This window comes from Topomyia yanbarensis, chromosome 2 (genome assembly GCF_030247195.1).
Source record: "Topomyia yanbarensis strain Yona2022 chromosome 2, ASM3024719v1, whole genome shotgun sequence".
Classification (NCBI taxonomy): domain Eukaryota; kingdom Metazoa; phylum Arthropoda; class Insecta; order Diptera; family Culicidae; genus Topomyia; species Topomyia yanbarensis.
The window spans coordinates 190,967,620-190,993,104 of NC_080671.1; the positions used below are offsets into that span (position 1 = coordinate 190,967,620).

General features: G+C 38.6%; 1 protein-coding gene across 1 annotated transcript; it reads left to right on the forward strand.

The window, feature by feature from the left end:
- The first annotated feature begins 898 nt into the window (after nt 1–898).
- Nucleotides 899–3,929, forward strand: LOC131679953 (uncharacterized). The gene is made up of 3 exons (XM_058960696.1): nt 899–1,075; nt 1,379–2,848; nt 2,922–3,929. Exons 1-3 carry the CDS (start codon nt 899–901, stop codon nt 3,927–3,929), a joined length of 2,655 nt encoding a protein of 884 aa, XP_058816679.1.
- Nucleotides 3,930–25,485: the final 21,556 nt, after the last annotated feature.

Here is a 25,485-nt window from a genome sequence, read left to right on the forward strand (position 1 = left end):
GACATGTGCGATGTGTGGTTCCACTTCAACTGTGCTGGTATCATGGGAGAGGACCATCAGGTATCAGTAATAGAGCTATCCGAAAGATGGTTCAGTCGTGGCTCGGAGGCGGTGAGATAACTGAGAAGCCACAGCCATCGGAAAGAGATGCTGAACCCTTAACTGGTCCAATAGCTGAAATGGTAGCAGATGCGATTCTTTCCACCTCTGGGCAGCAGTCTGGTGCAGAAATTCCTTTTAACAAGAATGCTGCAACGAACATCGTTCCCTAATCATCGTCAACACCGCATGCTGCGATAAGTACTATTAGGCACAATGCGCCGGATCCCCTAACGAATCGTATCACTTCACTTCCGTTCCACTGACATCGACGGGAGTGTTCGGACAAACACAACCTGTTCCCCGAATCTACAATAATTTCAATTCAGCCAATCTGAATAATTCGGAACAGCAGCCGATGGCTGGGTCACATTATCCCATTCTACCCAGCATGCAGCAGTTATACGCACCAGTTCAACATGTGCCTTCTAGTGAGCATATAGCAGTGCGACACGTGATGCAACGTGATTTGCCGACATTCTCTGGTGATCCACAAGATTGGACAGTATTTTCCAGTTTGTTTCACAATTCAACGATGGCCTGCGGGTATACAGACGTAGAGAATTTGTCTAGATTACAACGCTGCCTGAAAGGATAGGCACTTGAATCAGTGAAAAGTCGTCTACTGTTGCCTCAGTCAGTGCCGCACGTAATGGAGACACTACATATGCTGTATGGACGACCGGAAATATTGATCCACTCTCTGCTGCAGAAGCTGCGAAACATCCCGTCTCCATAGGTTGAAAATTTGCAGTCGATTATCACCTACGGGTTGGCCGTACGCAATCTTGTGGACCACATGTACGTAGCAGATCTGGTGGAACACTTGCGCAATCCAATGTTGGTGCAGGAGTTGGTGGAGAAGCTTCCGTCACAAATGCGAATGCAGTGGTCCTGGTACAAGCGTACAATTTCGGACGTCAACCTGGCGACGTTCGGCGATTTCATGTCAGAATTAGTAAAGACTGTGACAGATGTAACAATTCCTGGAGATATTTCGATCAAGCCTGTCAACACAGGATGAGAGCAACAGAAGTTGTACGCCCACACGGAAGCAGAGGGTAGCCAATCAACAGTAACGACACCGAACATGCCAATGCATTCGAAAGAAGTGACATCAACGAAGAAGCTTTAGACCTTGACGGAAAATGGAAGGTCATCCGGGTGAAGGGCCTTTACAGAACGTGTTTAATTCCGCATCGAAAGTGTCGTTCGGGCAAGGAATTCGGAGTAGATGGTTGCCGTTTCCATCACCATCCCCTGTTGCATTCCCAGGTAGCGATGGGATCAACCGCTGATTATCAAACATCCAATGAAAATATCACAACGGATTTCGGTGGCCATCTCCGGAGCCGGGTTCAAGAGTAAATTTCAGCTGAAAAATGTGCATACGGTGCAGAAGTTGAAGCTCCAAGGACAGTCGTTCCAGTACAGCGAGCTCCAAAAGATCTATCCACACCTCAGAGGACTTCCACTAAACAACTACTCTAACGCAGTACCGAGAATGATTATTGGTATCGATTACGCGCAATTGCTTACTACATTGAAAGTGCGAGAAGGTAAAACCAACGAACCCGTTGCAGCGAAAACGCGACTAGGTTGGTGCGTGTACGGTAAGAAGGTTAACGGTAGCAGTGCTGTTACGCGGTTGCATGTTCACTCGGAGGACATCGAAAACCGCGAGCTGCACGAGTTAATGAGGCAGTATTACAATGTCGAGGAGGCAGCAGTGGCTACACCGTTAGAGTCGGAGGACGACAAACGAGCCCGAATTATTCTGGAGAATACTACGCGAAGAGTAAAAGGTGGTTTCGAAACCGGGCTCCTGTGGAAGTATGACAAACCATCGTTCCCAAATAACTATCCGATGGTCGTACGCAGAATGCAGTCGTTAGAGAAGCGACTTGCCAAGGAACCAGGTCTGCGGGAGCGACTAAACGTACTGATAACAGAGTACAAATCGAAAGGGTATGCACACAGAATAACACAAAGGAAGATGGAGTCGACGGATGCGGGTCGCGAGTGGTACCTACCAGTTGGAATTGTAAGAAACTCGAAGAAGCCCGAGAAGATTCGTCTGATTTGGGATGCTGCAGCGCGGGTTAATGGTGTATCGCTGAACGATATGCTCCTGAAGGGGCCAGATATGCTGACTTCACTATTTACAGTTCTGCTGAGATTTCGTCAAAGACCAGTTGCAGTGTGTGGGGACATCCGTAAGATGTTCCACCAAATACGGATAATATCACAGGATAAACAGTCCCAAAGATTCATTTATCGGGAGCAACTTGATCAACCACCGCAGGTCTTCATCATGGACGTGGCAACCTTTGGCGCGACGTGCTCACCGTGTTCTGCACAGTACATAAAGAACACGAACGCGCAAAACTTCAAGTCACTATTCCCGAAAGCTACCGAAACGATCATCATAGCCCATTATGTAGGCGATTACTTGGACAGCGTGGACACGATTGAAGAAGCGATTCAAATAATAGAGGAAGTGAAATACGTGCATGCTAGAGAAGGGTTTGACATTCGGCACTTCTCGTCCAATTCATCTGAGGTACTGCGACGTCTAGGTGAGATAAGGCAGATACACGAGAAATCGATGATATTGGATAAGACCGTGGAATCGAAGCGTGTTCTTGGTATGGTGTGGAAACCCGCGGCAGACGTTTTCACATTTGATGTTACCTTGATGGACGATTTATCGTTGCTGTTGTTCGGATGGAGTCACGCCCACGAAACGGCAAGTGCTGAGACTCGTTATGTCACTATTTGGTCCGTACGGGTTCATCGCTCATTTCATTGTTCATGGCAAGATTCTCATGCAGCACATCTGGAGATCTGGCACGGACTGGGATGAAAAGATTTCGGACGGTCTGCACGATCTGTGGGACGACTGGACGCGACTTTTGAAACGGTTGAGCGACGTGGAAGTTGCTCGCTGTTTCTTTGGTGAGACGAGTAGTAAGCGGCATAGCGGGATACAATTCCACGTGTTCGTTGATGCAAGCGAGTTAGCGTACGCCTGTGTTGCATATCTGCGGATCGTGCAAGAGGGAATCGTGCGATGTGTCCTTGTTGCGGCAAAGACAAAGGTGGCGCCGCTAAAGCCGCTCTCCATCCCTCGCCTAGAGCTGCAGGCAGGACTAATAGGTTCCCGGTTGATGGTGAATGTATGTTCTTCTTTGGACCTTCCCATCGAAAAGCGTTTCATGTGGACAGACTCCAGAACAGTTCTATTTTGGGTTCGATCGGATAGTCGGCGATATCACCCGTACGTAGGGTTTCGCGTCGGCGAGATTCTGAATGCCTCCTCCGTTAATGAGTGGCATTGCGTCCCGTCCAAGCAAAACGTGGCCGATGATGCTACAAAGTGGGGTGTTGGGCCCAGCTTCAATCCGAGTAACCGCTGGTATATTAGTCAGAACTTTCTATACTTTCCAGAGAAAGAATGGCCCGAGCAACCGACAAAGCAATGGATGACGGAAGAAGAACGGCATGTTGTGTTCCAGTACCTTCAACAAATACCGCCACCATTGATCGACGTGAACAGGTTCTCGAACTGGAACCGTTTTTTGCGAACGACGTCGTACTTGCTAAGAGCAGTTAAGCTGTTTCGGAGAGGGGGTCTGTCTGGGCCACTGACGAGCGATGAGCTGCAGCAGGCGGAAAACTTCTTGTGGCGGCAGGTTCAGTTTGAAGCCTTTCCTGATGAGTACTGTCTGCTAGAATTCAACAAGTCAAACCCAGATAAGGAAAAAAACAAATCGAGAAGTGTAGCCCACTCTACGGACTGTCATCGTATATGGACGATGAGGGCATGATAAGAATGAACAGCAGGATCAACTGTCTCATTCGGAGCAAAATTTCCTATCTTGTTACCGAAAGATCACAAACATACGGCTCTATTCGTCGACAATTATCACCGACGTTTCAAGCACCAGAATCGTGAAACAGTATTTAACGAGATCCGTCAGTTTTTTCGAATGCCAAAGTTGTGTCCTTTGATACAACGTGTGACCGGAAGCTGTCAGTACTGCAAAGTCCGAAAAGAAACACCAAGACCACCGATGATGGCCCCGCTACCGAGAGTTCGCTTGACGCCACATGTACGGGCATTCAGCTACACTGGCATTGACTACTTTGGCCCAATCCAAGTGAAGCAGGGTCGTAGTTTGGCGAAGCGATGGGTGGCACTTTTCACGTGCCTCACTACGCGAGCTGTGTACAAAGTCTCACTACTCAATCCTGTGTCGTGGCGATTCGCAGGTTCATTTCTCGCAGAGGATCTCCGTCGGATTTAAACACAGACAACGGGACATGTTTTCGAGGAGCTAGCAATCTGTTAAGGGAGCAGATAGATGCAATTCATGATGAATGTGCTGTGACGTTCACTAATGCGCGGACGAGCTGGCATTTCAATCCACCATCTGCGCCTCATATGGGCGGATCTTGGGAGAGGATGGTGCGCTCGGTGAAGGCAGCAATGGGAGTTATCTCAGAGTGCACTCGTCATCCAAGTGACGAGGTTCGGGAGACCGTTCTGTTGGAAGCAGTCAATAGTAAATTCCCGACCATTAACCTACGTTCCACTGGATGACGTGGAGCAAGAAGCACTTACCCCGAATCACTTTCTGCTGTACGGGTCAAGTGGTGTAGTGCAACCAAAAACTTTGCTAGTCGACGATGGCTCTGCATTGCGTGACAGCTGGAAGCTGGCACAACATCTAGCAAATGAATTCTGGAAACGCTGGGTACGGGAGTATCTACCAACGTTGACAAGGCGGACTAAGTGGTTCGAGCTAATGAAGCCGACAGAACCTGGGGATGTGGTTATTGTTGTTGAGGAAAATAAGCGGAACGGATGGGTGCGAGGACGCGTCATGGAGTATGTATGACCTCAAGGATGGCCAGGTCCGGAGCGCAGTGGTACGCACCTCCGATGGTATCATTAAACGGCCGGCGGTGAAGTTAGCCGTGTTGGATGTTAGCGATAACCAGAAGGATAAGCTGGGAGTCCCGGAACTACACGGGAGGGGGAATGTCGAAAACCGCCAATCTGCCAACACTGCGAATGGTTGTGTAGTTTCGGAGGCTCCCCAACAGCGACAAGTGTCATTGGTCAAAACAGCAAAGACAGAGTAAGTGTACGGAATACAAAGAAAAACAAGCGTGATATGCGCTAAGCAAGCCGTCATTTATTGGTTTATTTCGGCATACAATCCGCCCAAGTGTTCCTCGAGGTGGCTGTGTACGGCTGTAGTTATCCTGGTAGCGATTCGTAATAAAACTAGTTAGTTTGCTAATTTTCAACCGTACGGACCGCGCGAAAATCCGAAGAAAGAATCTCGGCAAACCCATTCACAGGTACGACGGACAAAATACGAGCGGCAGTATTCAGGTCGAACATTAGGGTAAATAAATAAATTTAATTCTGAATTATAAAATCTACATTTCATGACAATTGAATTGTATTTTACACTGAAATATTGTTTAATTATTAGAAACTACTACCGTGAAGCGTAGAACTGATTCGTGTTCCTTCGCTATTTCTGAGAGAGAGAGAAAAAAAAACTGAATGTAAGTTAAATTAGTATATATATTAACTAGCTTATAACGCCCAATAAATTTCAGCTTAAAGCTGCTTCTAGTGATACTACTAAAAGGAAGTTTAAATCTCCCAGAAATACCCGCGATTGTGAACACATACAATACAACAAACATCAAATGCTTATTAAAATCGATCAGAACCTGCTAGAGTCAACAGGAAAACGCATTTTTTCAATAATGTCCTTCTAATTTCGGAAAGTGTTATTATCGCCATTAATCATATTACGTTTTCGTCTCAACTCTAAGCATTTCCAAAATAAAAACAAGTTCAGCAAATGTAAAAAATTATGCAATTTTTCGATGAGCAGTTCTATGTGTCATAGACATTAACTGTTATGTGTTCAACAAAATAAACATCTTTAACAGGCCAACGTGGGTACCCGGGTACCCTCAAATTGAAATGCTCATAACTTCCTTTATCCGATTTGGACACTTTAAGATGTTTTGGATTCAGGAACTCGTCCACTTTTTGATTTATAAATTTGAAGCGGATGAATGAATCTGGTGCTTGGTAATCCGGATTTTCCGGGGTAATGTTCCAGTACTAGGGCATGATTTGTAAATTTTAATAATGTCCTAGTAATATGAGCATTAAAACTCTTCAAATTATCTCGGAAGTCTGTTATTTATTGTTACGGTACCCTATGGCAATTTAAAAAATGGAATTGAAATGAGCCATTCCTCACGGCCCACGGGAACCTGCTCCGGAATGTCCGTTCCAGGGTCAAATCACCAAATGGTTCCAAAACCACGAGATACAGCCTACTGATTAGGGTTCGTCGCGGTGCGGATGTGGGCGGTAAATGGATTGTCCGCACCGCAACCGCAAATAAATAATAAAACCGCACCGCTTACCGCAACCGCACTTTATTTACCGCACCGCACCGCGCGGTGATGCGGTAAATGCGGTAAAATTTTCATATTTTTAAAAAATAGTGTTGGAAAATTGTTCATTTGTGTAACAGTATATAATAAAATGTTATTTTTATTCACACGAAATTTAACTTTAAGAAACTTCTCAGAATGTATTGTTTAATCAACTTTTTTCTATTAATAAAATTCCGTTCATTTTAAGGCAAACATTATACATTCAAAAACGTTCTACTGCAGTAATAGGAAAAATTTTATTTTAGCAACCCTTCAGTTAATTGAAAAAGGGGAATAAAAATGTAATAAGAAATGAAGTTTCATATTTTCAATGCTTTTGACATATGAAAATAAAATGTATGATTTTCGCATTTACGTAGTAAAACCACCTTTCATTTTTAAAGGAATTTCACCAACAAAAATTTAAAGTCGAAATACCAGTACTTCTATATAGTAGCGCATATATTCCAATACGGTGAAATAAAAACATATTGTATTTCATCAATAAGAACGACGCCATATTTGACGCAAAAATTGCTCTATACATTACATTTAATCAGGTGTCCGGTCTCAACCGGTACAGAATTATTGAACATTAGAAAAACTGCAAAAAATGTATGATTTGTAGCATACATCAGAAATGATTTTTAAAAATAGGGGGTTTTACGGACAAAATATCTCAAAACTCTAACTTCCGCATTCATCAAGAAACAGATGTATTCTCATTCAAAAACTAAGATTGCTCCCTTTAAAAATGTATAAAGTGTAATTTTCCTAAGGCTAGTTCGAAAGTTCTAGCATTTAATGTATTTTCCTCTAATATTTTACCAATAAGCCAAAGGCAAAAACTTCAATTGTAGTGAACGGGAGTCAAACTATGTGGTATTTGGCAAAAAAAAGCTTCAAAAAATCTACAAAATAGTCTTAACTGAAAAATATTAGGACTTAATTTGGTAGAAAATTATAGCAAATTTGAATGGAAGTAGGGGAACTGGGGGTAAGACGGACATATTAAGGATGGACTGAAATATAACATAGTAAGAGAATGTTTTTGTCAACATGTAATACTCTATGTTGTAGATCCATATGTTAGCTTTCGAATGCCCAAAGGGATTGTGTTACAAAAATCAATAAGTATCATTTTTTAAGGAACTGAAAAACGAAGAAAAATCTGCACTTTTTCCAGACTGCGGGTGAAACGGACATATGGTGGGGGTAAGACGAACATGTTGCAGAAAGGATGATCACAATACAAAATATTAAAATTTACTATTTCTAGCGAAGGTTTTGAATAGATTGTGGTTCTTTTTAATACATACGTTCAACTCGAGGTGAAAAATAATGTTTTGAGGATCAATTTAGAGTTGAAGCAAATGATGCTTTTTCTAATATCGTTGATGCCGTTGTCATTAAGAGAACTGATCAGTTACAATCACTTATACGAAACGGAAAGGTTATATATTAAATGCATAATTGAAAACATCAGTTCCTCGATTACACACAGCCATAGTATGGGACCTGCACAAAATCGTGTCCCATTTCCAGGTTCTAGGGATTCGGTACTTAGCCTCGGTCACATTAACGTATATCTTGCAGTCTACTGTATGTGAGACTTCAGTTAACTGGATGGTTCTCCCTCCACGTTTGATTGTTAGAATTTCGTTTCGACGCGCGAGACATTCATATAAGGACGAATCAATAGAATTAAGACTGTCCTTCTTGCCCCACCAGTACACAAATTTTTTAAACGTTTGTACTTATTCACGCATAAATAAACTTGCCTGTTATTTTCCACGAAGTTTTCACTTAAGAGTTACTTTAGCGAAATAAAGGAAAAAATCCGCGAAAGAATTGATTTTTACGTCGATAAACCTTAAAAACGGAAACTTAAAAATTACATCAGCACGAAACTGCACTACTGATTCTCAATATTTGCTTAAATTGTACATGTTTAGCAGTATTCAAGGCCTACTAAGTGTTTCATAATTCAAGGTTACTCATAATGAAAGGATACACATACAATACAATTGAAGTTTTAATGTCCCCAAAATAACCATGTGTCCGTCTTACCCACAGTTCCCCTACGCGAAAAAAAGTTATGTAGCATACTTTTTGAGAAAGAGTCCATTAAAATTGACTGTAGAAAACTTCACATTGATTTTACACAGCAATCAAAGAAGATAGAAATACGATGTTGATGAACGAATGATAGAATAATCATTCTAATTTGGACCCCTCCTTATTTTGGACGCTTTCATACATTTGTATCCTTTACTGCCAATTACTGCAAATTCGTTTGGTTTCATGAAGATAATTATATTCTTTGGGTTGTGTTTAAGTCCCAGCATAATTAGTTCATCTCTAATTCCTTTAAATTAGTCAAAATTCGCAATTGAAAAATTGATATCGAAAACGATTCATAATTCCACGATTACCAACAGAAATCGGGAGAAGTGATGCACTTTTAAATTGGATTTAAGAGTACAAATTTATTGTTTTTAAATTATCTAATAATTTCGTCTCTATTTGGATCTTGCATTTTATGTATTTGAAATGGTTAGTTTGTGAATTTTTACTTAGAAGCATCAAATAACTAGTCCAAAATATGCCGTAAAAATAATAGCGTCAAAATATTTCGGACACAGCTAGATTTTCTTTCGTAATAGCAGTCTGTTTATCAATTTAGAATAATCAAAATAATCACTTTATCAATTATTTTTTTGCGGTGCGGTTGCGGTAAAACCGCGCGGTAAAAACTCTTTCCCGCACCGCATCTGCGGGAAAAAGTGTCTCACCGCACCGCAGATTTTGCGGTGCGGGTGCGGTAAATACCGCGCGGTTGCGGTAATTACCGCAACCGCGACGAACCCTACTACTGATGCAATTCCAAGAATTTTGATACCCATATTGATAGTATCCCATTGAAGTTCACAAATAGTATTCCAGTACTGAAATCTACTACCGGAAATCCGGATTCCCGGGAACCGAATGAAGTAGCCCGATTCATTTTTACTAAGTCCAAAATCGGATGAGTTCCTGAATCCAAAACACCCAAAAGCATCAAAATCGATTGGAAATTACCTTAAATATTGGCATTTCAGTTTTGTGGGTACCCGGGTACCCACATCGGCCTGTTATGTAGTAAAAAAATCAGGAGCCCCTCCTAACTCCCCCCACCCCTTACAATATCAACAAGTTTGACTTAGTGAAGTTCTAGTTTCAATTTCCAGCTATGAATAAAACATTGGCATATCATGAATTGAAACCTATAAAGGTACCCGGGTACCGCGTCGGACACATAACGGTTAAATCAATTCCAACTTCGTTTCCAATTAAAAAAGACCCTAATCCATATTTCGGTCCATCCCTTTATAAATGAGCTCAATATGATAGGAAATCTGAGGATTATGATTGATTTCAAAACTCCGGAATGAGTTTCTATTGAAATGTTTTATGTAGGTGTTGATGTGAATAGACAACTGTGAGATCAAAACCAATAGATCAGTATCCCATTCCCACAATTATTCAGAATTCCCCATGATGTTTAAAACAACAGGTTATCAATGCACTGATCATGTCATGAATATTGCAATATTGATTTATCAGTCAGCATCAATTTTTTTTTCTTCGATCCAATAATTTTTTGGGGAGGGGGGGGGGGTGAGATTAAACTCCAAATCCTTCTTTTGGCTACGTCGTTGCTTAAAGTTATTTATATGAAAATTCCCAAGATATGTTCCAGATCGATCCGATGGATATAAGTTAGAAAATTTGCAGTCAGAAGGTTCGCGCAAATAAATTTTTTTGCGCTGATAAATATTCAAGTTCCATTTAAACAACTTGGAATTGTTCGGTGTTTATTACTAGCGGTTGTAGATAAAAAATGAAATGCGAAATTCATTTTATCGAAATAATATTTGGCTTATTTAAATGGATTATTACTATATTGAACAATAAATAAGCGACAAAGAGTAATCCACAAACAAGAAGCGATAACTTTTAAAGTATTCAAGACAGACATTTGGTTTCTTCAGTAAAGTTATTCGCAAAAGTAAGAGCTACAAATTTTCTGAAGGCATTATTTCAATATAATCAGTTTCAAGAACATTTACGAAAATATGTCACTGTCATGAAAAATTCCAACATTTTCGGTTGAGCTTATATGAAAACGATTTTTTTAGTTTGATTTTTTCCTGCGTTTCCCATGTATTTTATAAACTTATTTAGTAAACAAATCATGACTTGAAAAGATAGTGCATTAAAAGATTTAGATGTAGATTATTATTTGCAATATCACTGGAAAAACAAAAAAATAGTTTTAAATTTTACATGGAATGATATAAATAGAATAAACAAGGGGAATTCCTAAAAACGACGAATTTTGTTAACCCACACAAGAAAAATTTCTAGCTACGCCACCGGTTGCTATAATAAGTTGGTAATACCGTATCATCATCACCATTACCGTTGGTTGGTTCCGTTATAATAGATATAATTAAAAACGGACTGGTAAATGATTCCGTCGTTGAAAAATCCACCATTCCACTCATTAATAAAATTTCTGTTATCCCAACAATCAAATGACTCCTTCACAAATGTAACGACATAATTTCAAATATCTCTCCGAACAGTGCCACAGCTCTCAATTCCTCCTCAGTGATGATGGTGACCCAATTATTCCCCAAAAGGATTTACCGCTTTCTCAGTTTTCATGTTGAAAGCAGCGGTTGCAAAAATGGTCGCCAGTACATTTTTGGCTATCTTCATCCACGCCACCGCTAATTGGAACCGACAGTCGGTCGGGTTAACCAAGGAAGAAGAAGCAAGCAAAAAAATGCCGCGATGGACTATTCATCCAAAATCAAGATATTTGCCTACTGGATAACCCTGGCCGACGATGCGAAGCATTTCCACGAGAACACAGCTGGAAAATTCAGAAACGAGGCTCTTCCACTGAGGGCTTCCGGCGATCGAGGGTGATAGCACTCTGACCTATTCCTTCAGCTAGTGCAGGTAACGGGTTCGACAGAAAATAGTGTGATTAGGGAAAACGTATGGATTTTCTCCTCACATGTACTGTTCAGGCTAATTTCTCAACTGCACATAATAGACACATGATGGAGGTTTTATATTCCGACGAAGGTCGATATCCGCTTGTGAATGCAAAACCCGTTGGTGCTATTCTTGAGCGGTATCAAGTGGTGTTTTGATGAAAACCATAACCACAGTGCATACCAATCAGATCCAGTTATGCAACGGACTACTGGTGGAATGGCCGCATTCCATTTCGGTCGGAGGATATAAGGTAATCCGCTAAAACCTGACACTAGCCTTCCTACTGAAATGCACTTTTCCTTACATCCTGTGCCAGTGAACGTTCACTAATCACACTTTGCTTGCGGTGAATCAACATTTCGACGGAATTGTGAACGAATCTCAATTGGGCGCAGTTGGGTTTTTTGTCGAAATGGATTGAGCTGAGTGAGACGCATCAAAGCACAAACATAGGATTGGTTGTCGTTTCGGCCTTTCGGATCCACTGTTTCCACTCGAAAAAATCCCGATGCATCGTCCATGCAGCTGCCTCGATTGTGGCCTACTTTGCTGACTCCTGTCACGCATTCGCGCGCAAAATTTTCAGGTTCACATTCCTCTGGTTCGGCCACCAAACTTCGTCGATTTGCCTCCTCATCACCTACTGGTCAGTGGCGGCGGCGAAAGGAGCAGTGCACACGCGACCGACGTCGAGTTTTTTGGGTTAACAGTTCGATTCGCATGCAAGTGTTGCTCCAGCACCGTTCACGAAGGCACTGCTGTTTGGTCCTTTCGGCAGCTAATCCGAAGAAGGGAATGCAGCTGGACGGTCGCGTGTTGGTACTCACGGAGAGCGATTGTCACGCATGCTCTTGAGTGCAGATGGTGAGCATACTTCGGCAATCGGTCGGCTTCGAGTCAACTGCTTGACTAACGGATGAGTACCCCAACGAATGCGTATTGTGGAATGGGGCGAATTTTTTAGTGGGATGGGGAAACTAGCTCGACTATTAGTGAGCTCTTAGTTGCTCGACTTGGACAGTGGTAGCTCAGGTACTCATCACGTGGAACGGAGTCGAGTTGTTTCCCCTGCGGAATGGAACCTCGAGTGAAGTGTAGTTTATTAGAGTATTTAGAAGTGCTGTAAATCAGACTGTATCATCATTAGCACATACATATAGCGTTGCGTGATTTAATCTCATACCGTTCGATTTTTAGCAAAGTAAAGCATTGCCGAGTATTTTGAATCTAAATCTGGTACGCTTGAATAAAAAATTCTGGAAAATTTGGCCCGAGATATTCTAAAATAAAACTACTTCCATGATACACATTTGTGTGTTCTTATGTGACTGTCCAATTTCGGTTCTCGTTGGTTCCGAGAAACAGTTGTTCCGCCTGTGCACAGTGGGACGAGCCCGGACTGTCCATATATGAATGTTATGCGATAATCTCGCTAGTATTTTTTCCTGTCAGCTGAGCCTTCGGAGATATTTTTGCGAGATTTCAAGTGATTTGAACGTAAAATGAATTTTTGGCAGCTTTTTTAAGGGCATAATTCTAGTGTTTTTTGCATAATTTGACTATAGGAACTACATCTGGTTATTTTCGTTTTTCAAAGAAATGGTTGATTTTATGCATTGCATTACTTCACCAAAATTATCCGTGTGATAAAATTACATCGTAAAATCGCCAAAAATAAGTCACTAGTCGGTTTAGTTAGTGTTTAGATAACTGTTTGTCATGATTTTTTGTGGAATTCGAACTTCTAATGCGATAACAACAACGACGCCCGTGAATGCTCGCGATCACATTATACTCATTCGAAAGCTTTTAATTTTCTCTTTAAAATGAGTATAAGCTAGTTTTGCGAAAACTTGCGATAAGCAATCAAAATTTAAAAAAAACTGTGAATGGAGACGCATGGTTATTACTGATATTGAATTTAAATAATCACTTTATAGCTAGAATAATGACACGGATACATGCACAGCTTTCAAATAGCATTGAGAGCATGATCTACAAGGGTTTTACTAGTGATCAAGAGTAACAAGCCGAGTGGGAAGTATGTTTTTTAGATGGCAGAGGTATTGATAATGTTTGGAAATCAGTAAATATTTTCAACCATCAGAAATAGATTATAAAATGTTTCTGGAACTATTTCTTGCTAACATACGCAATAACTGTCAAATAGAGTGACCACAGTTGAGTTCTAGTCATTTGATGAGACTATTTTGATCCGAATTTGCATAGCACTGATATAGCTTAAGGGTATGCGATATTATCCAAATAAAATAACACCATTGTTAAATGAACCATATACAAGAAAAAAGGGTTTTGGATTTATTTTCATTAAAGATATCAAATAAGCAATCTACATACCTTAAAACACACCTACGAAAAAAAAACGTTAACCATCTTGTTGATTAGTAAATGTAATTAAACATTCCACCAAGACGCTCAAAATGTTTGTTTTGAAAATGATAGAAAATGTTACCCACTAATGAATTAAATGTTTCAACATTAGTCGAACACATCTTAGTTGATCCGTAAAAACAAAATAGTCATTTCTGAAGCCCCATAATGAGATGTCAATTAATTCGTTTCAATATGGAAAATAAATTCCAAAATTACTATTGAAAAAAATCATTATAAAAGACAAAATACTTACTTTTGAGCCACTCTAATAAGTAGTAAAGTTAATTTCTATTTTTACAATTAAAATGGAAATTCAACGCACAAAAACTTCTTTAGAAAAATCTTTAATGTTTGAACCTTCACAAATACATATTTTTTTGAGCAACCCTAACGTATAATGAAAAAATTGTTTACATGTGTTAATATCAAAAACGATTTAGCACACGAAAATGAATATACACAAATTTTAAGAGCGATCTCGAAAAAAAATATTTTTGAGACACCCTAATGAATAGTAAACGCTTATTTTTGAATTGTTTTAATATCAAAAACGAATTCAGCGTACCAAAATTACATAAAATCGTCCTATTTGAACCGATTCGGCAAAGTTTGGACTTTAGTCCACCTTTTGTTCTAAGTCGTGCCACTGTGCTGTGGCATCAAATACTGATAATGGCAGCAATAGGTTCAAATCACTTTCCGTCATTTGTAGAATGGAATCCTGTGTTTTGAATTTCTTACAAAAGAAATGTATAAGAAAACTTTTTCCTTGGGCCGGAGAGCCAAGTTACATATACCAATCGACTCAGCTCGACTGTATGTGTGTGCCTCTATGTATGTACAATGATATCATGTAATTATCTCAGAAATGAATGACTTATGAAATTTACGTTTCGACTTCGTTTCATTAGATTCCGAGGACCATTTACCCCTGCTTCAAAAAACAAAAACACTACTTGGGTTTCTGAGCAAACAAGAAAAGGAGTTCTGATAAGCTGATGAGAATTAATGAAATCGAAACTTGGTTTGACTCAGCAAGCCAATAAAATATGCGCTATGCTATATTCCTGCTTAACGGAGAAAATTTAGGTAAAATCGCAGAAATGGGTGAATTCATCCTAATGGAACTAGTTTCAAATGAAAGGTTCAACGTGTCAATTAGACGTTATATTATTTTTGTTTTTTTTTGGATAGGTTGTTTACTTCTGAGAGATGGGTAAATTTGTCAAAAAACTTTCAAACAAAGCAATAAATCAATAATCAATAAATAAAAATAGGACCGTCGCATAAAGAGTATTGGTTTACTAAAGTTTTTGTGTATTTACTCAATAATTAATAATCATTTTCTCAAAAAATGATATGTAAAATCGTTATAAAGATAAAGAGCAAACATTTTTTCAAAGTTGAGGTAATTGAACCTTGCATTAGGCATTGCGATCAGCCGTGAGGTTGAGATTTGATAGTATACGAATGCACAGATTTTCATATAATGCTCCTAGTAGTGATACAAAAGCTATTCCATACAGCTCATATTCATTTTAGGGGAATCCGGGGCTATTCGGACCTACCAAAGCAAATCGCTCTTTTAGATGGTTAGATGTGAAAAAATATTGGTCAAAGTACCTATTTGTTTCAAACTAACCTTAGCTACATTTTGATGCCATTAACATTCACTTGTACCACTTCATGGCAGCGCTAGGCGACAATTTGCAAAACTTCGTTTTCCCATCCTTTTAGAATGTAGGGGTAATTCGGATCTCCCTATGGGGCTGTCATGACCGTCATTTTTTAACGAAAAAACCTATTTTAATCCACCTAGCGGTGCAATTGTGCCTTTCTCAATCATGAATCACGAGAATGTGTGCGTTGTTTATATTCATTAAAAGCTTTTAAATGCATATATTACATTTTATTATTATACACCACATGACAACTATATACAGGAAAATAAATCATTATTCGAGTTCTAAAATTTTGAAAAAGAAAAAACAGCCACGGTAATATTGAACTAAAAAAAGGTGCAAAATCGGCAAAGTCCCAAAAAGTCGATTTTTATAAAAAAAAATTTTTCGAGATAACATAAAATCTCGACGTTTCATGCATTTTAAAGATGTTTGGCATCAAAAATACGAATTCGATTTCTGAAATTTCATGAGGTCCCCCCTTTGAAAAAAAAAATTTGAGTTCCGGCTTATATGGGAATTTCATATGTGACCGGACGGTTTAGTCTATATTTCCGGAACCATATAAGCGATCCGTACGAAATTTTATAGACATCTATGGGGATATTATAGCTATCATTTGGGACTAAGTTTGTGGAAATCGGCCTAACCATTTCCGGGAAACTGATGTGAGTTCGTAAATTTTGAAAGATGGCCGCTTTTCCCGGGCACTTCCGGAACCGTCTATGGTGGTTAATGTAGTCAACGAAAGTTTGGTTGGCCGTCGGTGACCTAGAACAGCAAATTTAAGTTGTTTGAGAGACATTTTAGCGAAATTTTTACCTTTTTTGCTTTCATCGGAGTATCGGTTTGAATCACAATTTGCTATGTGATCGCACGCCACAACCTGTAACTCCGGAACCGGAAGTCGTATCGGGATGATATTAAATAGCCATTTACGGGGACGCAATACCTTTCATTTGAGGCCAAGTTTAGTCGAATCGGTCTAGCCATCTCCGAGAAACCGATGTGACTGTTATTCTGAATTTAGATACTTCCGCCGGGGCTTCCGGAACCGAGGATGGTGGCCAATGTGGCCAAATAGACTTTGAATGGATGTTAGTGACCTAATACTACAAATCGAAGCAGTTGTGGTCATATTTTGGAAAAATTTTCACCTTTATATATTCATTGCAGAATTTATTAAAATCGACATTTTCTGCGTGTTCGTACTTATCACCCTGTAAATCCGGAACCGGAAGTCGGATCCATTAGAAATTCAATAGCAGCCTATGGGAACGTTGCACCTTTCATTTGAGACTAAGTTTGTCAAAATCGGTTCAGCCATCTCTGAGAAAAATGAGTGACATTTTTGGTCACATACACACACACATACACACACACATACATACATACACACATACATACACACACAGACATTTGCCGAACTCGACGAACTGAATCGAATGGTATATGTCACTCGGCCCTCCGGGCCTCCGTTAAAAAGTCGGTTTTCAGAGCAATTGCAATACCTTTCTATTGAGAAAGGCAAAAAGGTGCGAAATCGGCAAAGTCCCAAAAAGTCGATTTTTATAAAAAAAAATTTTTTCGAGATAACATAAAATCTCGACGTTTCATGCATTTTAAAGATGTTTGGCATCAAAAATACGAATTCGATTTCTGAAATTTCATGAGGTCCCCCCTTTGAAAAAAAATTTGAGTTCCGGCTTATATGGGAATTTCATATGTGACCGGACGGTTTAGTCTATATTTCCGGAACCATATAAGCGATCCGTACGAAATTTTATAGACATCTATGGGGATATTATAGGTATCATTTGGGACTAAGTTTGTGAAAATTGGCCCAACCATTTCCGGGAAACTGATGTGAGTTCGTAAATTTTGAAAGATGGCCGCTTTTCCTGGGCACTTCCGGAACCGTCTATGGTGGTTAATGTAGTCAACGAAAGTTTGGTTGGCCGTCGGTGACCTAGAACAGCAAATTTAAGTTGTTTGAGAGACATTTTAGCGAAATTTTTACCTTTTTTGCTTTCATCGGAGTATCGGTTTGAATCACAATTTGCTATGTGATCGCACGCCACAACCTGTAACTCCGGAACCGGAAGTCGGATCGGGATGAAATTAAATAGCCATTTACGGGGATGCAATACCTTTCATTTGAGGCCAAGTTTAGTCGAATCGGTCTAGCCATCTCCGAGAAACCGATGTGACTGTTATTCTGAATTTAGATACTTCCGCCGGGGCTTCCGGAACCGAGGATGGTGGCCAATGTGGCCAAATAGACTTTGAATGGATGTTAGTGACCTAATACTACAAATCGAAGCAGTTGTGGTCATATTTTGGAAAATTTTTCACCTTTATACATTCATTGCAGAATTTATTAAAATCGACATTTTCTGCGTGTTCGTACTTATCACCCTGTAAATCCGGAACCGGAAGTCGGATCCATTAGAAATTCAATAGCAGCCTATGAGAACGTTGCACCTTTCATTTGAGACTAAGTTTGTCAAAATCGGTTCAGCCATCTCTGAGAAAAATGAGTGACATTTTTGGTCACATACACACACACATACATACATACACACATACATACACACACACAGACATTTGCCGAACTCGACGAACTGAATCGAATGGTATATGTCACTCGGCCCTCCGGGCCTCCGTTAAAAAGTCGGTTTTCAGAGCAATTGCAATACCTTTCTATTGAGAAAGGCAAAACATGTCGTTTGTGTTTATAGACCTTTGAAACTTTCACTTGGTGTTCTCTAATTGTCAAGTAAGTAATTTGCAATGTGCTGGTGAAAAAAAAAAACAATTTTTAGAATGAAACGACGCTGTAACCAGAAAAAGATTCTGTTGCAAGTTATCCAGGAGGAGGGCAGAAAATTCCACTGCAAAGCAGATGAGAATTGTGAATATAAGCAAGCACCGCTAATCTCGAAAATTTCAAAAGGAACATTTTTAAAATGCACCCTGCTGTATACGCAGTAATGAATTTAACAGCACCACCAAACGAGAAAGCCTAACATGGATTGTTTAATAAATACTAAATTGTTAATTATACAATTTTCATGTATGTCATGTACTACCCATGATCGCATAGTTGTCCCGTTTTCTATGGGATTTCCTATCTTTATGGGACTGATATGCGATCATGGGCAGTTTACAAGCATGCATTTGCCCAGAAATAACTTCATAAAACGATTCCGTACATATAACATTATCAATTTCAAGCGGATTCTAGTGCAATATACTTCCCAATATTGATTATAGTGTACATTTGCAGTATAAAGTTGACCTAACCCAACTGGAGAATACAATCTCACATTCATTTGTGAACTAAAAGTTGATTCACTTGTGAATGTTTACAATTCAATCTTCCGATTCAATCCGCGAATAAAGAACCACAATCTTCTTCATTCAACATAGTACGTGTCATTCTTTTACCTGGCTCACTTTTTCGGAAGCTCATCTCTACCTACGTTCAGTTGTGTTCATTTGGAGAGTTTTAGTCGGATCGTGAATGAATGACTGGCTGCTGTCAATGCAATGAACGGATTCGCCAAGAATCATGCGAATGAATGATAATTCCCATCTCTGGTTCTACCAGTGAGAGAATCGAAAGCCCGAAAACGCTCGATCATTTGTATTTCGAATTACAAGTTTATTAAAACTAGGGAACTGTAACTAGCCGAGCCTCTGAGACCCCTTGCGTTTTTAAGGGTTAAAATTTGACAGAGATGTAATATATAGGTGAAAATATTTTTCTCAATATTTTCTGGCAAGTCGAATCCTAAATAGCAACTCAGACTACCTAGTCGTTTCGTGAAAATGATATCTAATACTCTTTGCTATGGTTCCTACTCATGAAAATACAGTAAACCTTTTTAATCGTCTCTAGTGTTCACTTTCCAAATCCTGTTAAATTATGAATAACTCGTAAGTTTCAGATAACATAAATTCAAAGTTCACGATTTATGTGTGTATTTTTTACTCTCAAGTATTTTTTAGAATATTCGACACATGGTTCGCTAAAAAAGTTATGCTGAAAAAGTCCTACATTGCCGGAAAGTATTTTTTGTATACAGGCCGGTGGATGCCCGTTGTGAGTAGTATGTTTTCTTGTAGTACTTCTTATTGTCTTTCTCATAGAATCGAAATGTCTTCCACATATTTCCACATCTCTTAGTAATTGACGTTCAAAATGGCGGTATTTTAACCCACTTTATTAAATAACTCTTAAATTTTGAAATAAAAAATGTTGACGTCTTCGACAAATATCTGTAATTTCTTAATTCAACTTCATAGAACATATGAAGAAATGAAAAAATCTCAGAAAAAAGTTATAATGAAAAAATGATTTTTTGGGTGCCTCCCACAAACAACGCACTTTATCTCAACACCATTACATTTTGGAGAGTTTTCATGTTCAACAAGTTTTCTCGCAGTAGAATTTTCTATAACTTTGTCATTGACATCATGCCTCTATCTCGAAAGTTAGTGGAAATAAATTTGCTATGTCACTTTTAGGTGGATTGATCACAATTCAGTATACATCAAAAGAAGGAGGCTTCCATTCTGAAAAAGTGTTTCTAACACACCAAATCGCTAAAATCATCTCCTACAGCACCATGAATTAAACGCACGTTTTGGTACCATTGCGACCACTGCACAGTGGTCCAAAACGCGAAAAACGTGATCGTTTTGAATAACTTCGAAATGGTTAGTTATAGCGATTTACTATCTTCGGAAGAATTTATGACAATGAGACGCTCCATCTTTATAAGTCAAAAGTTTGATGATTAATCCTTCTATAAGTGAGATTCAAAATTTATTTCTCATATAATTAGAGATAGCGAATTGGTGTATTCTGCAAAGTTGTAGTAAATTCCTCTACAAGAAACTTTCCTGAAGGTAGTAATAGTCTATCTTTAATAGCCTTTGAGATATTGAGCATTATTAGAGGAAATACCGAAAAAATCAATTTTTTCATTATAACTTCTTTCCAAGATTTTTTGGAAGTTCAAAATGTTCTACAAAACTATCACAATTGATGAAATACAAAATTTCGGTGAAGGAAGCAACTTAATATGTTGAGCAGATTCTGAGATATTCACGATTTTTAGTCGAAAAATGACCTACTTTGCACTCAAGTAATTCATGAACGGGCAAAAACGGGCAAACCACTCTATATGTATTTGAAAGTACAAGAAAGATGCTGCAAGACTCTGTATGAATCACTTGTATCCGGTTGTATCCATGGCTCTGGTAGCTGGATTTAAAGAGTATCATTTATTAGTCTATAATATTGATACGAAACATATTCGGTAAAACTGTTGAGATACAGTGGTGGTACCTTCGGCAAAGTGTCGGGGAATATTCTTCTTAGAAACATTGCCGAAGACACCAGTTTGCCACCTTTACTAGTTTCTTAGATATGGTGCAATATTTATGGAAAGCCTACTAAAAGCGATTCATTCGGTAATCGCGCATGCTTTGATTACTTGTTTAGCATTGTCACTGTATAGCGTTACATATTCGGTGAACTGAAGAGTGGGACTATGTTCGGCATTCTATGTGGAATGTTCTCACAAGAGACATTGTCGAAGACAGCAGCTTTCTGTCTTGACTGGTTTTTAGATACAGTGCATTGTTCGGTGGTACAGAGAGTAATGCGTTGTCTTATGAGCCATATAGTCGAATCCTAACAAGAAACGATTTTAAGTATAAGTAGGTTGTGTATTAGCTCTGAAATCGGTTGCAAAGTTTGTCAACACAGAAGGTCAAGTTCCACAATAGAATGTAGTACCAGGGCTTGGAACATTAATATAAGCAAACCATTTACATTTGCTATGAACGACTTGACAGTTGAATTTGTATTATTATGAAAGAAAGCCTTTTAAAAATTTGTTTATTGTTCACCATCGCGATTACTGCAAATACAAATCATTCGATCCAATAAACAACAACTGACGCAACGCTATACAGTGACAATGTTAAACAAGTAATCAAAGCATGCGCGATTACCGAATGAATCGCTTTTAGTAGGTTTTTCATAAATATTGCACCATATCTAAGAAATTAGTAAAGGTGGCAAACTGGTGTCTTCGGCAATGTTTCTAAGAAGAATATTCCCCGACACTTTGCCGAAGGTACCACCACTGTATCTCAACAGTTTTACCGAATATGTTTCGTATCAATATTTTAGACTAATAAATGATATTCTTTAAATCCAGCTACCAGAGCCATGGATACAACCGGATACATGTGATTCATACAGATTCTTGCAGCATCTTTCTTGTACTTTCAAATACATATAGAGTGGTTTGCCCGTTTTTGCCCGTTCATGAATTATTTGAGTGCAAAGTAGGCCACTTTTCGACTAAAAATCGTGAATATCTCAGAATCTGCTCAACATATTAAGTTGCTTCCTTCACCGAAATTTTGTATTTCATCAATTGTGATAGTTTTGTAGAACATTTTGAACTTCCAAAAAATCTTGGAAAGAAGTTATAATAAAAAAATTGATATTTTCGGTATTTCCTCAAATAATGCTCAATATCTCAAAGAATATTAAAGATAGACTATTACCATCTTCAGTAAAGTTTCTTGTAGAGGAATTTACTACAACTTTGCAGAATACACCAATTTGCTGTCTTTAATTATATGAGAAATAAATTTTGAATCTCACTTATAGGAGGATTAATCATCAAACTTTTGACTTATAAAGATGAAGCGTCTCATTGTCATAAATTCTTCCGAAGATAGTATATCGCTATAACTAACCATTTCGAAGTTATTCAAAACGATCACGCTTTTCGCGTTTTAAACCACTGTGCACTGTGGATAGGTGAGATTTCCACTGAAAAATGTACCCAAATGTTTCAGCTAATGAGGTTAAGTAATCTTTTCACAGTAATTTATTTAAAATTTAGAATTTTGATCGATTTTTCGTTCACTTCGCGAAAATCTTTATAGTTAACATCACTATTTTAATAATTCAAATTGTTAGTCTTGAAAAGTTGTATAATTTGTTCTTTGACATGATACACTTATCTTGTCTTGTTTTCATGTGTTTGGGTTATTGAAATTGGATATTTTTATCTCACATTCACTAATACTAGCTCTTATTGAAAAAGTATGGCACTTATTGTACCTTTTCTTATTTTTATTCGAAAGCCAGGAAAATTTTGCAGAGAAAAATGTATTATTACCTTTCAGTTAAGTGAATGTAGAATTCTTTTAGAAGTTAATTAGTTTAAAGTTAGTGTTATTATTAGCATTTTCGTTATTTTCTTAAAATAGTAAATAACAAACTTCACCATTATTATTATGGAATTAATGCATCTCAGCAAGTTCTACAATTCTTCCTTTGACTCCATTCAATTATCTCTTTTAGTTTCGAAGCAAAATCATTTTTATCTCCTCGTTTCATATGCAAAAACAACGATTTCGAACCATTGCATTTGTGATAAGGCCATGCTGTGTTAATTATTAAATAGCAGCGAAATGAAAAGCGATAGGGATAAAGTGTCAAATAACAAGTTGTAGAGAATATTAAGGGGCATCAAATGAACAATAGTAACGATAAATTTAGTTAAATAATAATTAGAATAATTACAAAAATCACCAAAAACGCAAATTTTGAGTTATTTTACTAGTAAAAAGTCATGTAGTACACTTAACTAAAAGATATCTGTACATACATCGAAAGGAAATTTTCTCAGCTTTCCAATGAAGCCCTGATAATAGCGATATAAAGCATATTTTTTTGGTTAGAGTCATTTAAGAACTTGCAAGTGAATTAAAGGAAAAGTTTAGAAGTCAAATTACAAGGAAATGAGAAGAGATAGGAACATTATGTTGAAGAACAAATTATGAATCGTCCTCAAACCCAACTTTTGGATAATATATATTGCTATAATCATAATTCATGATTTTGAGAAAATTAACAAAAACCTCATCAAAAACACTAACTTTTAACTACTTTACAACTAAAAGGTAATTAAAACTAATTATGTGAAAGATATGAGAACATTATTCAATAGATTTTTTTTCACCTTTCCAAAGTTAAAAGATTACTATTAAATAATTATAATCGAAACTCTTTACAATCTTCTGAGCTTTCCACAAACTAAGATGGAGCGAAACTTGCATGGCCACGGTGAGCTGTTGAAATCAAATGGTCAAATGACGACCAGCTCGAAGGTCACTCATACATAACTGACATGTGCCTGGAAACCATCCGGTAGGCGTCTCGGCATCAAGTGCACATTATTCTATGACAAAGTTTTAAAATTTTGCAACGAAACGACAAAGTGCTCATAGAAAATGTTGGAAGGGTAAAGAGTGCATGCTCCCAGATCCGCTTCACCAGCTGAATTTTCCTGTATCGTTTTTTAACAGCGCGATGAAAATCAGTTTGGATAGTGCTGGCTGAATTGTAAGTGTTTTTTTTTTTTTCAAAGGGTTGGGAACCGTATAGCACAGCTAAAAACTTGGATGACAATGATGGAACTTGTCACCAAGTTCGCGGGAGTTTGCCTTCGCCATTCTTCTGCAGGAGCAGGTATCCGAAGTATTGTTTCTATGACGAAAGCAGAGATGAAAATGAGAAGAAAGAACAAACTCCATCCAATGCTGCAATGATCGACCGTACCGAAAGTAGCGATGCGAATTTTGTGTGGAAAAAATAGCTGTGCTGTGCCGTGTTCCAGATTGTTGCATGCTATGGTCACCGCAAAGATCGTATGCAGGTTCCGCCGTCAGTGTTGAAACAAAACGGAGCGAAAAAGTAAAATTTTCGAACAAAACAACCGAGTCCGGAGGAGGGAGAACTTTAAACGTCCTAGTAGTAGTGGTCGAAGTACATACAGTAAGGGGGCGGTCTGTCAGGAATTTTTTCGCTCGATAGTGGAAGAGTGAGAAAAATTGATTCGTGCCTGAAAGGAAAGCGATAACAGTTTTTTTCAGATTTTAATTGAAATTCCTAGCGGCACTGACAGCAGAGATCGGTGGTGCGGTTTCTGTTTCCAAATAGTTGCATTTTTTTACCGCATCGCCCACATATAACAGTTGCCTTTGTTATTGTTTTCGGTATGCTAAAAAAAAAATAAACACGCAACACCAGCCCAGGTGCGTGCTTCAATTAAGCATGATCGGTTCGCTTTGCACTGTTTGCTTTGTTCTATTAACATCGTTTTAATCTGGGGTGAAATTCACAGATCGTTCAAGGTGGCTGAATGGAATGAATGCAATCAGCCTTTTTGCATCTGTTTGATATTGGGTGGAGCGGTTCTACCAATGATAGCACGATTCCAATAGTTCAACGTAGGGTTCGTCGCGGTGCGGATGTGGGCGGTAAATGGATAGTCCGCACCGCAACCGCAAAAAAATAATAAAACCGCACCGCTTACCGCAACCGCACTGCATTTACCGCACCGCACCGCGCGGTAATGCGGTAAATGCGGTAAAATTCTGTATTTTTGAAAAGTGTGTTGAAAAATTATTAATTTTTTTGAATAACCAAATATAATAAAATATTACTCTTATTTACACGTACATTAACTTTGACAGACTCCTCACAATGTAACATTTATTAAAAAATTTAAAAAGTTGACACTTTGCAAGTTTTATTAATAAAATTCCGTACATTTTGAGATAAATACTTTCGAAACAAGGTAAATCTTAGCATAGCACTGAAGTCATATGAAATGTAGCTGTACTTAGGGTTGTGGTACCGGTAATACCAGTACCGAAAATCCCGGGA